Source organism: Pholcus phalangioides, unplaced genomic scaffold, assembly GCF_987345545.1.
Source record: "Pholcus phalangioides strain wild (caught in Gottingen) unplaced genomic scaffold, Ppha-v1.0 ptg000019l_1, whole genome shotgun sequence".
Taxonomy (NCBI): Eukaryota; Metazoa; Arthropoda; class Arachnida; order Araneae; family Pholcidae; genus Pholcus; species Pholcus phalangioides.
In genome coordinates, this window is record NW_028301612.1 from 10,077,256 (window position 1) to 10,094,775 (window position 17,520).

General features: G+C 37.5%; 1 protein-coding gene across 1 annotated transcript; it reads left to right on the top strand.

Moving 5' to 3' along the window:
• The first annotated feature begins 16,209 nt into the window (after nucleotides 1-16,209).
• LOC149071209 (uncharacterized) lies at nucleotides 16,210-16,977 on the top strand. The gene has a single exon (XM_089248100.1). It carries the CDS (start codon nucleotides 16,210-16,212, stop codon nucleotides 16,975-16,977), a length of 768 nt encoding a protein of 255 aa, XP_089104226.1.
• The last annotated feature ends 543 nt before the right edge of the window (nucleotides 16,978-17,520 follow it).

Below are 17,520 nucleotides of genomic sequence, written 5' to 3' on the forward strand. Positions count from 1 at the left end.
TTCGGAAAATGAAAAAGTGCCAAATATTCGTTCTTTTTACATTTACATCATTCAGTTTGGTTACATCTCTGCAGCAGCTGATTACGAAAATATTATTTCAATGGGATCAGGGACATGAGATTCTGTCAACGCAAAGTCTTTCTACAGGCTTTTGCTACGAAGATTAAATTTCCAATGGCATTTTTTTTCTATGTGTTATAATGTTCTTTGCGGTGTTATGTATCGGCTTAGTAATCAATCGATGTAGCAATTAGCAATCAGTCAATAAATAGTGTTTTCATTAGAATATTTACATGTTGTAAAGCGAGATTGTGAAAGAGATTGTTTATCTCGTAAAAACAAAGAAAAAATATTGATAATATATAAAAACCGTATTCATAATGGATGAAAAATATTTTTAATATGTTTCTCTATGTCGATAAATACTTTAATCGGATGTGAATAAAGTATTCAATATATATTTAGGTACCGTTTGATTTGTCTGTTAATTTTGCCTCAAATTAGGGAAAATCACAGATTCATCGTCTGTTTATACGTAGGTATACAAGGTGTGATGCAAGTGCTAATGCGGCTTTTATTTCATCAATCATTTTTCGTAGAGGTACAGTTTCAATTAGAAAAATGCTCAAAATGCGCTCAAAAACTACCCTGCACCAGTTTTGAGAGTGAAGATATAGTTTTTTATACATATTCTAAATTTTTATACGGTCCTACCGTATAAGTCTTGTGGGCAAGAAAGAAGCTGGCATGTTGAAGTGGGAGAGATTTGAGAATGGTGGGGGGGAGAAAGAGCGTTATCCGTTAGCTTTTGCTGTTATTTCGCAACTCTACTACAATTTTTGAATTAGAATATCGCAGTGAATACTGTAGTTAAAAACTTTTTTTTTTTTTTTTTGATCAGAAAAGAGAAGTTAAGAAAACTTTCTACTTGGAAGTTAAAGGAAACCGTATAAAAATTAATTTTTTTTTTTATTTTATTTTCTGATCCACTGTTTTTGTCAGTGTTAAAACTGGCAAAGGGTAATTTTTGAACGCCTTTTGAGCATTTTTCAGATTGTGACGAAACATCTAGGACAGGTGGTTGATGAGATGAAGGCAGCACTAGCACTTACAGGACACCCTGTATACAAGGTCACTATAGGACTGACTCCGTAACGTTTATTTCTTTCTTACAAACCGAGCACAACTCGGGTCTATCGCCATCTATGGGCAATTTACTAATACAGTCGAATCCCGTTTCAACAAATACCGTTATAGCGAAAATCTCGTTTTAATGAACACTTTTCTAATCCCCAAATAAATTTACATAGGAACAATGCTAGGTAACCTGGAATTCCTTTATAACGAAATTTCGTTTTAACGAAGTGATTCCTCCGGTCTCTTGGCGTTCGTTATAAAGGGATTCGACTGTATCGCTGTAACCATTGACTTTGAATGTATACTTCACTTTATATGAAAAGTTTTCAAATGGCATGCAATTTCTTCAAACGACGTAATGTTTTATAGATGGCGTGCACATACAAAAATAGAAACATTATTTCTTTTTATACATTCCCCGTGTTCTAAGAAACAAAATTTTACCATTGTTCCCCTTACGGGGGAAGGGGGAAGAGAGGAATTGTTCCCCCCGTCTCCCCTAAGGACGAAAAACATTACACGTTTGCAACATTCGCTTAGATAGTTGGATTGAAAAATGAAGAAAATTCGGGAAAAGCAGCGTATACTAACGTTAAACGCCGTTTTTCCTGATTTATGCTGGTACCCCCCCCCCTTTACTCATACCATTTTATTTCTATCTGGTGCTGCCATCTATTGTTACATTTGTTACGGTTTATTAAAGGATGAAGAGAAATTATTCTGATAAATATTTTCGTTTTTTCAGGCTTCAGAAAAAAAAATAATAATAATAATTACCTCAGTAAAACCTCGATAAGTCGTCACCTCAAGTTATCGAAAAATTATGACGGCTTAAGCGGAGTGACGACTTAAGAGGAGTTCCGTCAGTTTTAATGTGCAATGTTATGAAAATCGTATAAATTTAAAGTAATATCACATTTATACAAATACAAATACAATTTTATATACAATATTATATATTATATAGATTTATATACTAGTAATTTTTAATTTAGACTAACAGAGCAACTGTTTGAATAAGTAGCTTTCCTTCATAACAGAACTCTCTATTGCACATTGATTTTGCATATACTTCAAATTTAATTTTAGTATTTTAATTCTTCATCAGTATTTCATGATGCAACTACAAAGTAATTTCGAACAGTTTTGACTCGGTGGAGGGGCCCTGGGCAGGGAAAAGTAAACAGAAGACCTCAACTTGGGTAACGTAAACACTTCGTCCCCCCCCCCCCCCCAGGGGGAAGGGTACGAAGTGCTTACGTTGCTTCTTGCGACAGAGCTTGGGTGTCTCGCGGTTTGTCCAGTTTCTCCAATGGAGCCCAGGCAAAAATGAGATCTAGCTTGAACAGTCCCCAACGTTCCAAAAACCTTAGTCGGCAAATGAACTTCCCCAGGGTAACTTTCGTTACTTAAACTGTTCCGTTTGGATTTATAGGATTTTATGGAGACTTTTAAGCATATGGCGATGCTGTTAACAAGCTCTTTTTTTAATGGGAGCCATAAAAATAGTCTGTTCCTCTTTCTCAAACTTTTTCATTGTGACGACTTAACCGAAATTAGCGACGAGTAAACGAAGGTTTAATAACATTGTGGTCTATGAGAGCTGGAAGGGTCTGAAGAAAAATGACGACTTAACGAAGTTTTACTGTATTTGTGTTTTTTGTAATTCAAAGTAATTTTTTTTTGTCAAAACTTTTATTCAGTTTTTGCTTTCGCCTGGCATTTAATGGAATAAATTAGTCTAGTTCGATGGAATAAGTGATTTCTTCTTCCATTCATGTGATTTCGATTATTTTGCATGCATACACACGTGTCAAACACGTGATGTATGTTAACTGCAGTGGTGTCTATGCACCGGATGGTGTAGCGCTCAAGCCATGTCCCCAGTAGTGCAACGATATCATTAGGATATCGTGCCGATACCGATCGGAACGTCGAAAATTTTCCGATATCGAACGATATAGTAAAAATGTATTCACTTATTATCTTCTTTTTTTCTCTAAAACAGTTTTACTCTCATTTTTACAGCATTTCGTTACGAAAGAAAATATCTTGTGCGATAATTAGTCTCCATTGAAATAATCAAAATTTCTCTATGTCGGCAAATGTACCTATGCCATTTCTACGTCGAACGGTATCAGCAACGACGTCTAACGGTGTGTTACGGGGGTGGGGGGGGGGGGGTTATTTTTAACCACCGTGACCCCCTAAAAATGAATTCATAAGTTGAAATCTCTTGCAAAAAGCCTAAGTCGAGCATCTATCTATATACAGTATATAAAATTGATTTTCTGTCTGTGTGTGTGTTCTCCATACAGATCTATAATTTTAGATCGATCGTCACCAAATTTTGCATATATACCAAATGGGACCCGACTTGAACGATAGGCTACTTTAATAGTTCGTCAGAGCAGTGCAAATCCCCCCCCCCAAATTGGCGGGAAACTGTCGGGCAACGATGGTTTTTGGGCCTCAATAATCACTCTCAGAACGTTTACTTTGATTACCGTGGTTCCCTAGCAATGCGTTTCAGACGTGTATATGCCTTTACAATGGTTTGTCACTTCTTTAATGCTGCCGGTGTATATGTGTAATAGTTTATTCCTTTAAATATAATGGTTTGCCTTTGTTCCTTTATAATGGTTAAAGCCGAATCACGCTACACTGACGTGCTGTCATTATCACGTCACGTCAGAGACGTTGCGAATTCTGATTCGCCGAAATTCTGCGACATGCAATTCTCATGTCACAGAATTTCCACGAATCAGGATTCCCAACGTCTCTGACATCACACGTTACAATCTCAAAATTTGTTTGAGGGTCCGTGTACATGAAAGAAATAAAGAAATCAAATTCTTAAACAAAAACTTCCAATCATTAAAATGAAGATCCTCCTATGTAAATTAATTTGCAAAAAATTACATTTTTTAATGCAATATATATCACGCGTGCGAGAGATATTAAATATATAAAATCACTATGTTTTGTGGACTTATGACTGTGTTGGCAAGTCTTTATTGGTTCAAAAGTTGCCATTTCTAGGGACTGTACACACAAATAGATTAAACTTGACCATTTTATTTTTTGTTAAAATAACTAACAGTTAAATTTTTTTGACAATTAACGAAACTTTCAACTTTAAATTCAATTCACGTTTCACAATTTGTATAAGCCATACCGTTAATCTTTGGCAACAAATGATGAGATCTTCGGTGTCAAACACATCTACGTTTAGATTTAACCACTTTATGTACAAGGTTTCGGCAATAAATTTAGGTTATCTCTAATTGACGAATCAGCGATAAATCTAGTAACGTGGTGCTAACGTAACCGCACGTTAGAAAAAGTGAAAAAAAATGTATAAAAAGGAAAAAATAAAACAGATAAGAGAGAGTTTTTTCTTTAGAATTCTCTTTTCACCCTCACCCTGCGTGTTTTCTTTCGCTCTAACATGTACAGTAGGAAGATAAATTATCTGATAAATTATCTGTGCGGAAAAACAATATTAATAGCGGTATAGAAAGAGAAAGGGGAGAAACGAAGAGTAACTTTCTCAGACATATAGGGTTACTATAAAGCTTAGTGACGGCGAGGAGAGTGGAAGAAAAACACAGAGAACTTCTCATACCCGCATTTACTTTTCACTAATTGGACGTTTTAGCACACGGTTCCAATATAAAAAGTTGATTTTTCTATCTTTTTTACAAATGAGATCTCTTGGGAAGTTTAAAACATTTCGAACAACAGCACGCCTTTTGAGAACTTTTTGTAACTGAAAGTGTATTTCTAAAGTCCACGGTTGCAGAGATATCCGCTATGTACAAAATTTCGGACAGCTTTTATATTGACTTTGTCTTCTTAGGAATCAAGCGTGACTCTGATGTAATAAATATTTCGAGAGATTTGCGATCTATCCAAAAGAGGAGAAGATTTAAAAGGAACTGAAATTTACTTCTAAATCTTTTTCTTGTGATTTTTATTTTTGATCCGAGTGGCGGCAGACAGGCGTCGGATCGACCGGTTACTTGCCCCACAAAAGCTCTTTTTTCTTTTTGCCCGTGGTCCATGGACTGAAATATAACGACTTTTATCTCGGAAATAATTCTTTTGACGGAGTTCATATCACGGTGGAAACAATAAAATTCCGACTATTCAATTGCCCTTCTTTTACTTCAAAACTACGGGAGATGAGAAGAACAAAAAGTCATTTCATTCGGGTTTCCCGATCCGGCGATTTCGATCGATCACGCACCCGTCATCACACAAATTGCTGTCACGTGCAGTGCTCATGATGACTTCATAAACGTACCACCGATGGAATCAAAAATATATTTTTTTTTTTATTCTTTTCAATGATGAAAGAGTCGGAGAGGGGCTGAAAATCCATTTACGTACACTCTATGTGAAGTGAAAAAATCCTTTGATATCTTTAATTAATATTAATGAATTCGATGTCAGAGTTAATTGCGGTGGTTTATCCCTGTCCGATAGGACAAAAATCATGATAGTTCAAAACTACTGGTGTTGTTGAATATTTGAGCTATATATTATTCCCGAAAAAGGGCAAGACGAAACAACTAATTTGAATCACGTTTTCAAATCGTTTTAGGGAATGCAAAATACTGAGACTTCCCGATCTTGTTCATGTTAATATGAACTTACTTATGCGTGCAGTTTTATTTCGCGTAGCCGACTTCTTGTGCTTTCTTTATGGAGCCACTAGTCTAAAAAATAATTTCTATCGTATGTTCTAGGAACGCGATCATCACAAAAAAATGTGGAAGTTTTATCTCATCAAATACTCTGGATGACAAATATTATGACAGTTTAACTCCTCTAATAAATACAATGTGATGCCATTTGCCGTCTCAAAAACAATGCTATGCCATTCCGTTTCTGCTAAACGTAATCATGCGACACGATACCGTTTATTAATCCCTCCAGCGCAAGGATGAGAAAATTTTCCGCGAATTCACGGGTTGGGTTTCACAGACCCATACTGAATTATATGTAGTTTATGTGCATAAAATAATTGTATACGCTTTTTTTTTAATATTTTGATACATTTGATGTTACAACATTTCAACATCAATATGAGCATGAAATACTCGGAAATGTAATTAAATATCGCTGAACTGCTTTAGAGTAAGTTTTAAATTAATAGTTCTGGATTACTTATGACGTCATACCAAAGAAAAAAATATGAAAACAAAAAACAAAATCATATTTGATATTTTTACAGCCATTTTAAAATAACCATATCAGTTAACTGTAAGAAAAGAATGTTGTTTGGCTGCACGGGTTAGTTTTCACAGACTCAGATACATATAAATTTTTCAACAGTTTCTTGAAAAAAAAACCATCGCGTCCATAGTTGGCACAGCAGATAAACGAGTTTAAATAGGAAATTAACCAGAACCTCAAGAAAATTGTTCCTGCCACCTGTCGGTAAATGAGAGAAATACTTGTGAGTGCGTACGTGTGTAACAATCACAAATGCGGGGTTTAATTTGCGGGGTTATAAATACAATCTTCTCTCCAAAACGATTCAATTTCATTAAATATAATCATGCTACACGATTTCGTTTAACTGAACGGAATAGTAATCTTGCTACATGATTTTTTTATCAAGCACAATCATGATATAAGTGATTATGTTTTATCACACGTACGGTAGAACTTTGGTTAACGAGCTTAATTCGTTCGGTGAACGTACTCGTTATCCGAATCAAACTTCTCGTATAGGAAATAATCAGATGATTTGCTCGTACCACAATCATCCATTGACATATTTTTTTTTAATAAAAACAGCATTAAATCAATAATACAAAAAAACTAATTAGTAATCTCTATTTGAAGTGAGGGATTCCTCTTCATTTCTCTCTTCAGACGAAATCCCATCCATAAGCTCTTGTTGTGCGCAATGGAGATTCATCAGTTCGTCTGTCGTCAACTCCTAGACATATTCTTCCACTAGTTCTTAAATGTCGTCTTCATTCACCTCTAGTCCCATGTTACCCTTCCCTAAGGACATAATCTCCCCGCCAACTCAAAGCCTTCTCCATTAATGCAATCAGCCTACAGTTTTCTCCAAGCGGAAATGGAAAGAAACTTTAAAGCGCACTTTTGCGCGTGGTTATAATGATAATGTAGTTTCGTGGCGTAAACAGTCATGCTCGCACGCTTGTTCATTTTTCGAGTGAAGCACACTCGAACTTTTCTGTTTAACTGACCGGAGTCTGTTGTGGAGAATACGAGTATTCCAGAATATTCCACAATTCCACAGTAGGTGCGTGGACGGAAGCTAAAAACACACGTCTCAGTCGTGGAACAAAGAGCAAAATTTTTTGCTTGTAAATGAGAATCGCTCGTGAGCCGAATCACTCGTTAACCGAAGTTGCACTGTATTCTGGTTACACGATTTCGTTTAATTCTTTCCACATGATTCCATTTCATAAAATGTATTCTTTCCACACGATTCCGTTTTATCGAATGAAATCATACTTCACGGTCCCATTTTATGAAACCTAATCTACGACAAGATTCTGTTTCATGGAATTCGACAATGAACTCAAATTTAGGCGTTCTATTACTCATTGAAGAACTAGATCCAATTCGAAACTTTTCTGCAATTCATTCATTGTGACGAATGAGAATCGAAAAATTCAAACTAATACCAAAAATATGATACGTACAAATGTAAATGTGCATAACCGGGTACATACATGGGGAATATATCTCCGCATACACTTTAACATGATAAAATATTGCTTGGGTTTTTAAGTTTTAAAAAGTTTTAAATATTCAGATGCCTAAAAATTTCACTCACCCGCTGTGTGAAATCAAAAACAAAAATATTTCGAAAGAAATGTAAATCTTTCTTTGTTTAGTTTCGTTTCAGCGAAATATACATTACATCAATATGCATCTTACTGCAGTCTTTGGTAGGGGAATGGAATACGTCAGAATAACATTAGAGAAAGATTCTTTTTCTCTAAATTCAAGGAAAAAAAACAAGTACCATTCATGGCAAAAGAAGTTATGAGACCCATAAGTATGATTCATTGGGATTCACTATTTATAAATTTCACGACAGCTTATACTGCTTGATGGGATTTGATTAATTTTTTGATCGATTCCCTTAGCCCGTCTATTGATTTAACCGCGACATAGAACCTCGGAATGTGGCCCGCATTCTCTGTCCCCGCATCAATCGACCGGCCCCTCGCATCATGTGGTGAAAATCCTTGAGCATGGTATCCTGCTCGTTCCAATCCCAAAAGAGGGACCTGGGAATTCCGTTGAAAAAACGTATAACTATACACATGTTGCAAGACCCCACCCTACCACCCTATATAAAAGGAAAACCAAGTCCGAAAGAATTTACAAATTGCTCGTCATTTTATAAGCAGCTTTTTAAAACTACGAACTTGAGAAACCAAGTTGAAAATGATGATACGGATATTTCTTTCTTTATATAAGTCTCAATAATATATGTCAACAATGTATTTTTCAACAATAGAGCGTATCAACATCTCCCCTTCCCCTAATAATAGAGGGATCAGAATAATGTGAAACTCAAAAATTTTACAACAATGCGCAAGTTTAAAAATAAGCCAAATATAATAAATTTTATATACCATGATTTTCTCTTCATACAGGAGAATTTTAATAACGACAATGATTTCTTTTTTCCGTTTATCTGACGTTATCTATTAAGCGATGATGTTGATCCAGATAAACAAGACCATCTAAGTTTGATCTCGGCGACCATGCGGAATCATTATACTAGTGCTCTAAGGTAAGCGTATCTCTGCACTTCAATACAACGAATCACTGTTAGTGGTTGATTGGCAAACGAACGCTGTAGTTTCAGTTTTTATATATATCTTGAACAAACTCACTGATTTAATTCCTGATAGTTATGTTATATAATTCAAATGTGGGCGACTGATGCTTTTATTTTTCGAGCTGTCAACTTTCTGGCACAAATAACAGTTCAGTATTTGCGTTCCATTGAGGAAAGCAAACGCTTGGAATCAAGTGTGGCGATGGTGTTATAAATATTTCGAAAATTTTCCAATTTGTCCCCAAAAGAGAAAATTTAAAGGGAACTTAAATTTCTTTCTAAATTCTTTTTTTTGTGTGTGTGATTTTTATTTTTGATCCGAGTGGCGGCAGACAGGCGTCCGATCGACCCGTTACTTTCCCCGCAAAAGCTCTTTTTGAACGTGGTCCATGGAATGAAATATAATGACTTGTATCTCGGAAATAATTCTTTAGACGGAGTTCATATCACGGGAAGACAATAAAATCCTGACTATTTATTGCCCTACTTTTATTTCAAAACTACGGGAGATGAGAAGAACAAAAAGTCATTTCATTCGGGTTTCTCGATCCGCCAATGTCGATCGATTACGCACCCGTCATCACACAAATTGCTGTCACGTGCAGTGGCCATGATGACTTGATAAATGTATCAAAAAAATGGAATCAAAAATACATTTTTCTTTTATTCTTCTCAATGATGGAGTCGGGGGAGGAGCTCAGAACCATTTGTGTCCACTCTATGTGAAGGAAAAAATCCTTTGATATCTTTAATTAATATTAATGTCAGAGTAATTCTATGTCAGAGTTAATTGGCGTCGTTTATTCTTCTCCTACAGGGCAGAATCATGAGTGAAAGTTCAAAACTGCCGATGTTGTTGAATATGTGAGCTTAATGCTATTCCTGAAAGGGGGCAAGGCAATAGAATTAATTTAAATCACGTTTTTTAAAATTGTTTTAGGGGATGCAAAATGCACTCAATTCACGCTCTCATTCACCATAATTAATATGAACTCACGCGTGTGTGCAATTCAATTTCATGGTAGCCGACTCCTTGCGCTGGCATTGCGTAGCCACCGGTCGAAATTAATTTTTAATATTGCATGCTTTAGAAACTATTTAAAAAAAGTGAAGTTTTATCTCATTGGATACTCTGTAGTGCGAACATAGTGTGATTCAGAAAAAATGGGAAAATCTTGAAGAGGCGATATTGCACACCAATACAAACAATTGTCATCAAAGAATGCATGGTCTAACACAGTGTTTCCCAAAGTGGGAAATATCGCCCCCTGCTGGGGGATAGAATGGTCCAGAGAGGGATCGATGTAAGTTACGGATTCAACATAGAATTCTATAGATTCACTTGAGTTGGGGGCGATGAGAGAAAAAAAAATTCTAAATAAGGGGGCGATGGAATAAAAAGTTTGGGAAACTATGTGAAAAGCAATCGCGCTAGCGTGTTTCGAAACGGCCGTTCCGCAAATGTTAAAACAGCATTTCTGTTGAAATTTATTGGAAGAAGAACACCATGCATGCATATGTAACCTGGGGAAGAAGAAGAATCTGCGTCAAAATGAATAAAAGGCGCGGACGAAAGCCCAGTTATTCCAGAGTACAACCATTCTAACAGTTGTAACGTACGGGATAATGGCGCGCTTTGGTAATACTGAAAAAGCAGACGTGCATTTCATTTAAGGAGCTGCAAACGGAAATACCACAGAGGCAGCACGAATGTACGGTGTGCGACCCCCCCCCCCCTACAAGTGGTTGCCCGATCCCTAAACATTTGCGCACTTGTATCGGCAGCTGCGCGAAACGGGATCTTTTCTCGCTTCCCGGTCTGATGCAGGTCGTACAAGGACTGCCAGAACAGCAGGTGTGGAAGACGAGGATTTTGGACACACAAGCTGTGGGCCGTAGCCTTGGTGTGCCATAATCCACGACATGGCGGGTGCTGAAGGGTGAGAGGTTGCACCCATACCATTTCAACGAGTCCAAGCATAAATTTACCATTACACCATTTGCATAAAATTCTTTGTCTTGCTGTCTCAGTCACATTAGGACTTAATCTTAACTTCTTCATCATCTGATATGTGTTTGCCTCCAAGATGATTTTTAGTGGACTAAAATGAAAATCGCTTGGGTTCAAGTCGGGGGATGTGAGGTGGATGCTGAAGAAGTTTCCAACCAAATTTTTAAATTGTCTCCTACGTTAGGTGAGCTGTATGTCGATCAGCCCGAATCAATAGCTCCACTTGCTGCAACGTTGGTTCTGTCTCAATCAAAATGGGACTCCCGCTTCTATCATTGTCACGAATTTTTGAGCGGTCGTGATTTACTTTCTCCACCTAATTGTGCACTTCTTTACGCGATAAACACTTCTCTTCGTAAATAGGAAACATTTCTTTGTGAATATTTTTTGCATCAAGTCCTTTTGCACCCCGAAAGTCGGACAACAGCACGCTGTTCCTCTATCGTACAATCATCGAGCACACCATCACCATTTTGAAACTGAATTACGCATGCGTGCGAATGCTACGAGTTGATATGAAATGAATATCATAAAGCTAGATAATGGTGTCATCTATTAACATTCCTTGAAAGTATTTGTGGGCGTGGTAGCCGAGGTCGGTAAAACACTCGCCTGAAGTACTAAAGGACGTTTAATAAGAATAAATGAACAACAGAATATAAGGCAATCATAAAATACAATGCCCGTAAAGAATACTTATCATTTATATAAGTTTTTACTTTTTGTAATTGTATTTTTGATTAAGTTGCGGTATTTTGGAAATGTATGACATTCACATTTGTTATGGGCATCTTTTTCTGTCACCTCGTTGGGCATTTTGCCTTTTGTGGCGTCGTATTTGTATTTGTATTAGAGGTGTCACGAGTTCGATACCTTGTCAAAAACTTTTCTGACGTGGGGGTATGACAGAAACGGCGACATGACCACAGAAATAGATTGCTACCCGCAGGGAGTCCCACACTGTGGGGCTAGCGCACCAACCTCTCGGTGAGTATAAAAAAAGTCTGCCTTTCGGAATCGGCAATAAATTGTAGGTCCCAGTCTAACTAGCCCTCGTGTACAGAAAATGACCGTGGTGCGGCAAAAATAATCAAATGATATCTCCCATATAGCTCAGAATTAAATTTCATGGATGCGCATGCACAGTCCCGAGAAATTACAGCACCGAACAGAAAAACCCCACTTATCTAAAACTTAATATATGGGAAAGTATTTCGAATTCAAGTTTAAAAATTGTTCTTATCTCCAATTGGAAAGACAGAAATTCTGAATTTTTCATGAGGATCCAGGTATGAACTCCGTTGAGTGCACAGAAATGAAAGTATTGTTACTACTCTAAGATATATACACATATGTATATCACATATCACTTATTCTCGTACATAATAAAAAAAATTGATATCTCTAATTAATATTAATGAATTCGAGCGAGTTGGCATCGTTTATCTCTCGCAAAGAGAGCAAAAATAATGAAAATTTAGGACTTGTAGTATTGTTATGTGTTTGTGAGTTATATATAATTCCAGGAGGGTAAGACAAAAGAACTAATGTAAATCAAGTTTTTAAATTGTTTTAGGAAGTGCAAAATACTGTGAATTCACACTTTCACTCATCTTAATGAATATAAACATACGCATACAAAATGCAAATACTAGGCCCCAACTGGCAAAATGCCCAACGAGGTGTCGGAGAAAAAGATGCAAATGACAAATATGGCTGTCATCTTATATATAAATGTGAAAGTATGTATGTATGTATGCTCTTTATACAAATCTACAGTTTTAGACCGACCGTCGCCAGATTTTGCATATATATACCAAACAGGTCCGGGATTGAACCGTAGGCTACTTTAAAAGTTCGTCAGAGCTGGGCAAATGCCCGAAATGGGCAAAAAAACTGTCGGGCAACAATGGTTTTGGAGCTTCAACAATCACTTTCGGAACGTTTACTTTGGTTACCGTGGTTCCCAACAATGCATTTCAGACATGTATATGCCTTTACAATAGTTTGTCACATCTTTAACGCTGCCATCATAACAGTTTATTCCTTTATAATGGCTTGTCACTTTTCCAATCCTCCCAGTAATTAAAAAAAAACCCGGGAAGCGCCAGATATTTTTGCTTGCATGTATACAGGGTGTCCTGTAAGTGCTAATGCGGCCTTTATCTCATCAACCACCCATCGTTGAGGTATAGTTTCAATTTAAAAAGTGCTTAAAAGGAGTTTGAATAATATTCGCTGCAGAAGCTGGACATATGGCGTCACTAACAACAGAGAACAACAACTACGGCGATAAAACTGAGAATAAAAATGTTCAACGCCAGCTGATGAACTCAATGCTTGCCTCAAATCATCAGCACTCTACTTCACCAAACACCAACTCTGGCCATATCACTACATTGCAATTTACTGTCATTAGTGAGATGGGTTGGAAGTGAAGGTGCTGTCTATCGGTGGTCGCCTCGAGAATGTTAGGACATCAACACTCTGGCACGAAGCTAAAAAATTATCATTATCCACCAACATGCGAGTTCAACTGCAAAATGACTCAGCACTGCTATCATTTTCACATCATTTGATCAAACTTGGCAATGGAAGAATTCCCGTAGACCCAAGCACTGGACTGATAACGTTCCCAAATGGATTTTGCCAGTTGTTAAACTCAGTTCAAGAACTTGCAGACCACGTCTTCCCAAACATTCAACAAAATCACCGAAACCATGAGTGGCTTTGTGAGAGAGTGATTCTGGCACGGAAAAATGACAGTGTGAACAAGATCAACGGAAAAATCCTAAAAATTATTCCGGGAGACTCCACATCTTACAAATCGGTTGACACTGTCACAGACAGTTCTGTATCCTGCAGAATTTCTGAACTCTTTGGATATTCCGGGTGTGCCACCACACAACTTGACCCTCAAAGTCGGAGCACCTAAAATGATTTTAAGAAATTTGGAGATACCGATACTCTGCAATGGCAACAGACTCTGCGTGAAGAAATTGCACAATTACATCATTGAAGCAACGATTCTAACTGGATGTGCTGGAGGAGAAGACGTCTTCATTCCACGTACCCCAATTATCACTGAAGAAATGTCATTCACATTCAAGCTATTACAGTTCCCGATTCGTTTAGCTTTTGCCATGACAATCAACAAAGCGCAAGGCCAGTTGTTAGTAGTGGCAGGTATCAACCTACATGAGCCCTGTTTTTCACACGGACAGCTTTACGTCACCTGTTCGCGTGTTGGTAATAGCAAAAATTTGTACATCTACACACCAGATGGAAAAAGAAAAAATATTGTGTATCCACAAGCGATTGCCTGAAGATAAATATTTAAAAATATTTAAAAATTAAAGTAATTTTTTTTTACTTAATGCAGAAATATTTTGATTAAGAAATAATTAATAAGCTATATATATGTAAATTTTTTACAGGGCGGGCAACGTCGCCGGGTATCAGCTAGTCTTATATATAAATGTGAAAGTATGTATGTATGCTCTTTATACAAATCTACAGTTTTAGACAGATCGTCACCAGATTTTGCATATATACCAAACAGGTCCGGGATTGAACCGTAGGCTACTTTAAAAGTTCGTCAGAGCTGGGCAAATGCCCGAAATGGGCAAAAAACTGTCGGGCAACAATGGCTTTGGGGCCTCAACAATCACTTTCGGAACGTTTACTTTGGTTACCGTGGTTTCCAACAATGCGTTTCAGACGTGAATATATGCCTTTACAATGGTTTGTCACACCTTTAATTCTGTTATTATTACAGTTTATTCTTTTATAACGGTTTGTCACTTTTCCAATTTAATTGGAGAAAACCCGGGAAGCGCAGGGTATTTCTGCTAGCCTATATACAGGTTGTCCTGTAATCCTGTAAGTGATAATGTGGCCTTTATCTCATCAACCACCCATCGTATAGGTATAGTTTCAATTTAAAAAATGCGTAAAAGGCGTTTGAATAATATTCGCTGCACAAGCTGGACGTATGACGTCAATAACAACAGAGAACAACAACTACGCTGACAAAACTGGGAGTAAAAATGTTCAACGCCAACTGATGAACTCAATGCTTGCCTCAAATCATCAACACTCTGGCACGAAGTTAAAAAATTATCATTATCCACCAACATGCGAGTTCAACTGCAAAATGACTCAGCACTGCTATCATTTTCACATCAGTTGACCAACCAATAGACCCAAGCACTGGATCGATTACGTTCGCAAATGGATTTTGCCAGTTGTTAAAACTCAGTTCAAGAACTTGCAGACAAAGTCTTCCCAAAAATTCAACAAAATGACCAAAACCATGAGTGGATTTCTGAGAGCGATTGTGGCACCGAAAAATGACAGTGTGAACAAGATCAACGAAAAAATCCTAAAAATTATTCCAGGAGACTCCACATCTTACAAATCGGTTGACACTGTCACAGACACAGCGCAGACATTTAGTTCTGTATCCTGCAGAATTTCTGAACTCCTTTGGATATTCCGGGTGTGCCACCACACAATTTGACCCTCAAAGTCGGAGCACCTATAATGCTTTTAAGAAATTTGGACACACCGAGACTCTGCAATGGCACCAGACTCTGCGTGAAGAAATTGCACAATTGCATCATTGAAGCGACGATTCTAACTGGATGTGCCAAAGGAGAGAAGACGTCTTCGTTCCACGTATCCCAATTATCACTGAAGAAATGCCATTCACTTTCAAGCGATCACAGTTCCCGATTCATTTAGCTTTTGCCATGACAATCAACAAAGCGCAAGGCCAGTCGTTAGCAGTGGCAGGTATCAACTTACTTGAGGCCTGTTTTTCACACGGACAGCTTTTCGTCGCCTATTCGCAATTTGGTAATCCAAAAAATTTGTACATCTACACACCAGAGGGAAAAACAAAAAAGTTTTGTGTATCCGCAAGCAATTGCCTGAAGTTTTTAATTAGATTTTTGAGTAAGAAATAATTAATAAGCTATACATATATAAATTTTTTACGGGGCGGGCAACGTCGCCGGGTATCAGCTAGTATATTTCTAAAATACAGCAACCCAATCAAAAATGCAATTATAAAAAATGTTTTATTTTAAAATTGCACTGGCAATTGCATCATCTGGAATTGCGGCAACACTTTTGGATGGTGGTCGAACAGCGCATTCAGCACTGAAACTGCCGTTGAATTTGCAAACCACTGAGACGCCAACATGCAATGTCACCAAAAATTTCAGAATGGGCAAAGTTCTCCAAGCATGGGAACTTATCATATGGGACGAATGCACAATGGCTCTCAAAAAAGCATTGGAAGCGCTTGATCGTACACTGCAGGGGAAATGGACAGCCCTTTGGTGGAGCACTCATTTCATTGTCTGGTGATTTTCGACAAACTCTGCAAGTCATGCCACGTTCAACACCCGCTGATGAACTTAATGCATGTCTCAAATCATCAGTTCTATGGCGACATGTAAAGAAATTGACTTTGAAAACCAATATGCGTGTTCAACTACAAAATGATGCATCCGCCGAACGTTTCGCAAAACAATTGCTGGATATTGGGAATGGGAAGATGGCAATCGACAGATCTACACAATGTATTACATTGGCAACAAACCATTGTAAGATGACATCAACCAAAGACGAATTGATTCAAAAGGTTTTCCCAAATATCGCGCGGAATTACAAAAATCATCAGTGGCTCAGTGCACGTTCTATATTAGCAGCTACGAACAACGATCTCAATGCCATCAATCTCAGCATTCGAAACGGCATACCAGGCGAAGCGACAACGTATAAGTCCATCGATACTGTGATGAATCAAGACGAACTTGTCAATTTCCCAACAGAATTCTTGAATTCACTCGATTTGCCAGGTATGCCACCGCACATTTCAACATTGAAAATTGGCGTGCCTATCATTCTTCTCCGAAACATCAATCCACCACGACTTTGCAACGGTACAAGACTTTCGGTGAAAAGATGATGAACAATGTCATCGAAGCTACAATTTTGAATCAGAAATTCGAGGGTGAAGATGTATTGTTGCCACGTATTCCAATGATACCAACATATATGCCATTTGAATTCAAACGTTTACAGTTTCCGGTGCGACTCGCTTTTGCAATGACCATCAACAAAGAACAAGGACAATCGATGCAAGTGTGTGGGCTAGATTTGGAGAATCCGTGCTTCTCACATGGACAACTGTATGTGGCCATCTCACGCGTCGGAAAACCTTCTGATTTATTCGTGTACGCACCAGACGGAAAAACAAAAAATATCGTGTATCCACAAGCACTCTAATAAATAAATAGAATTAAAACGACGCTTTGAAATGTTTTCCATATGAAAATGAATAAGTTTCAATAAAAATGACACAATGTAAATTGAATGTTATTATAACGAGTTTCCTTGAATTTACTTTCTTCTGAGATCGCAGCAACACGCGACGGGTCAGCTAGTATTTTATAAGAGAGAAGAGTATGGATATTTCCTAAATGTATCTTCTCATCAGCCAGCTGATAAA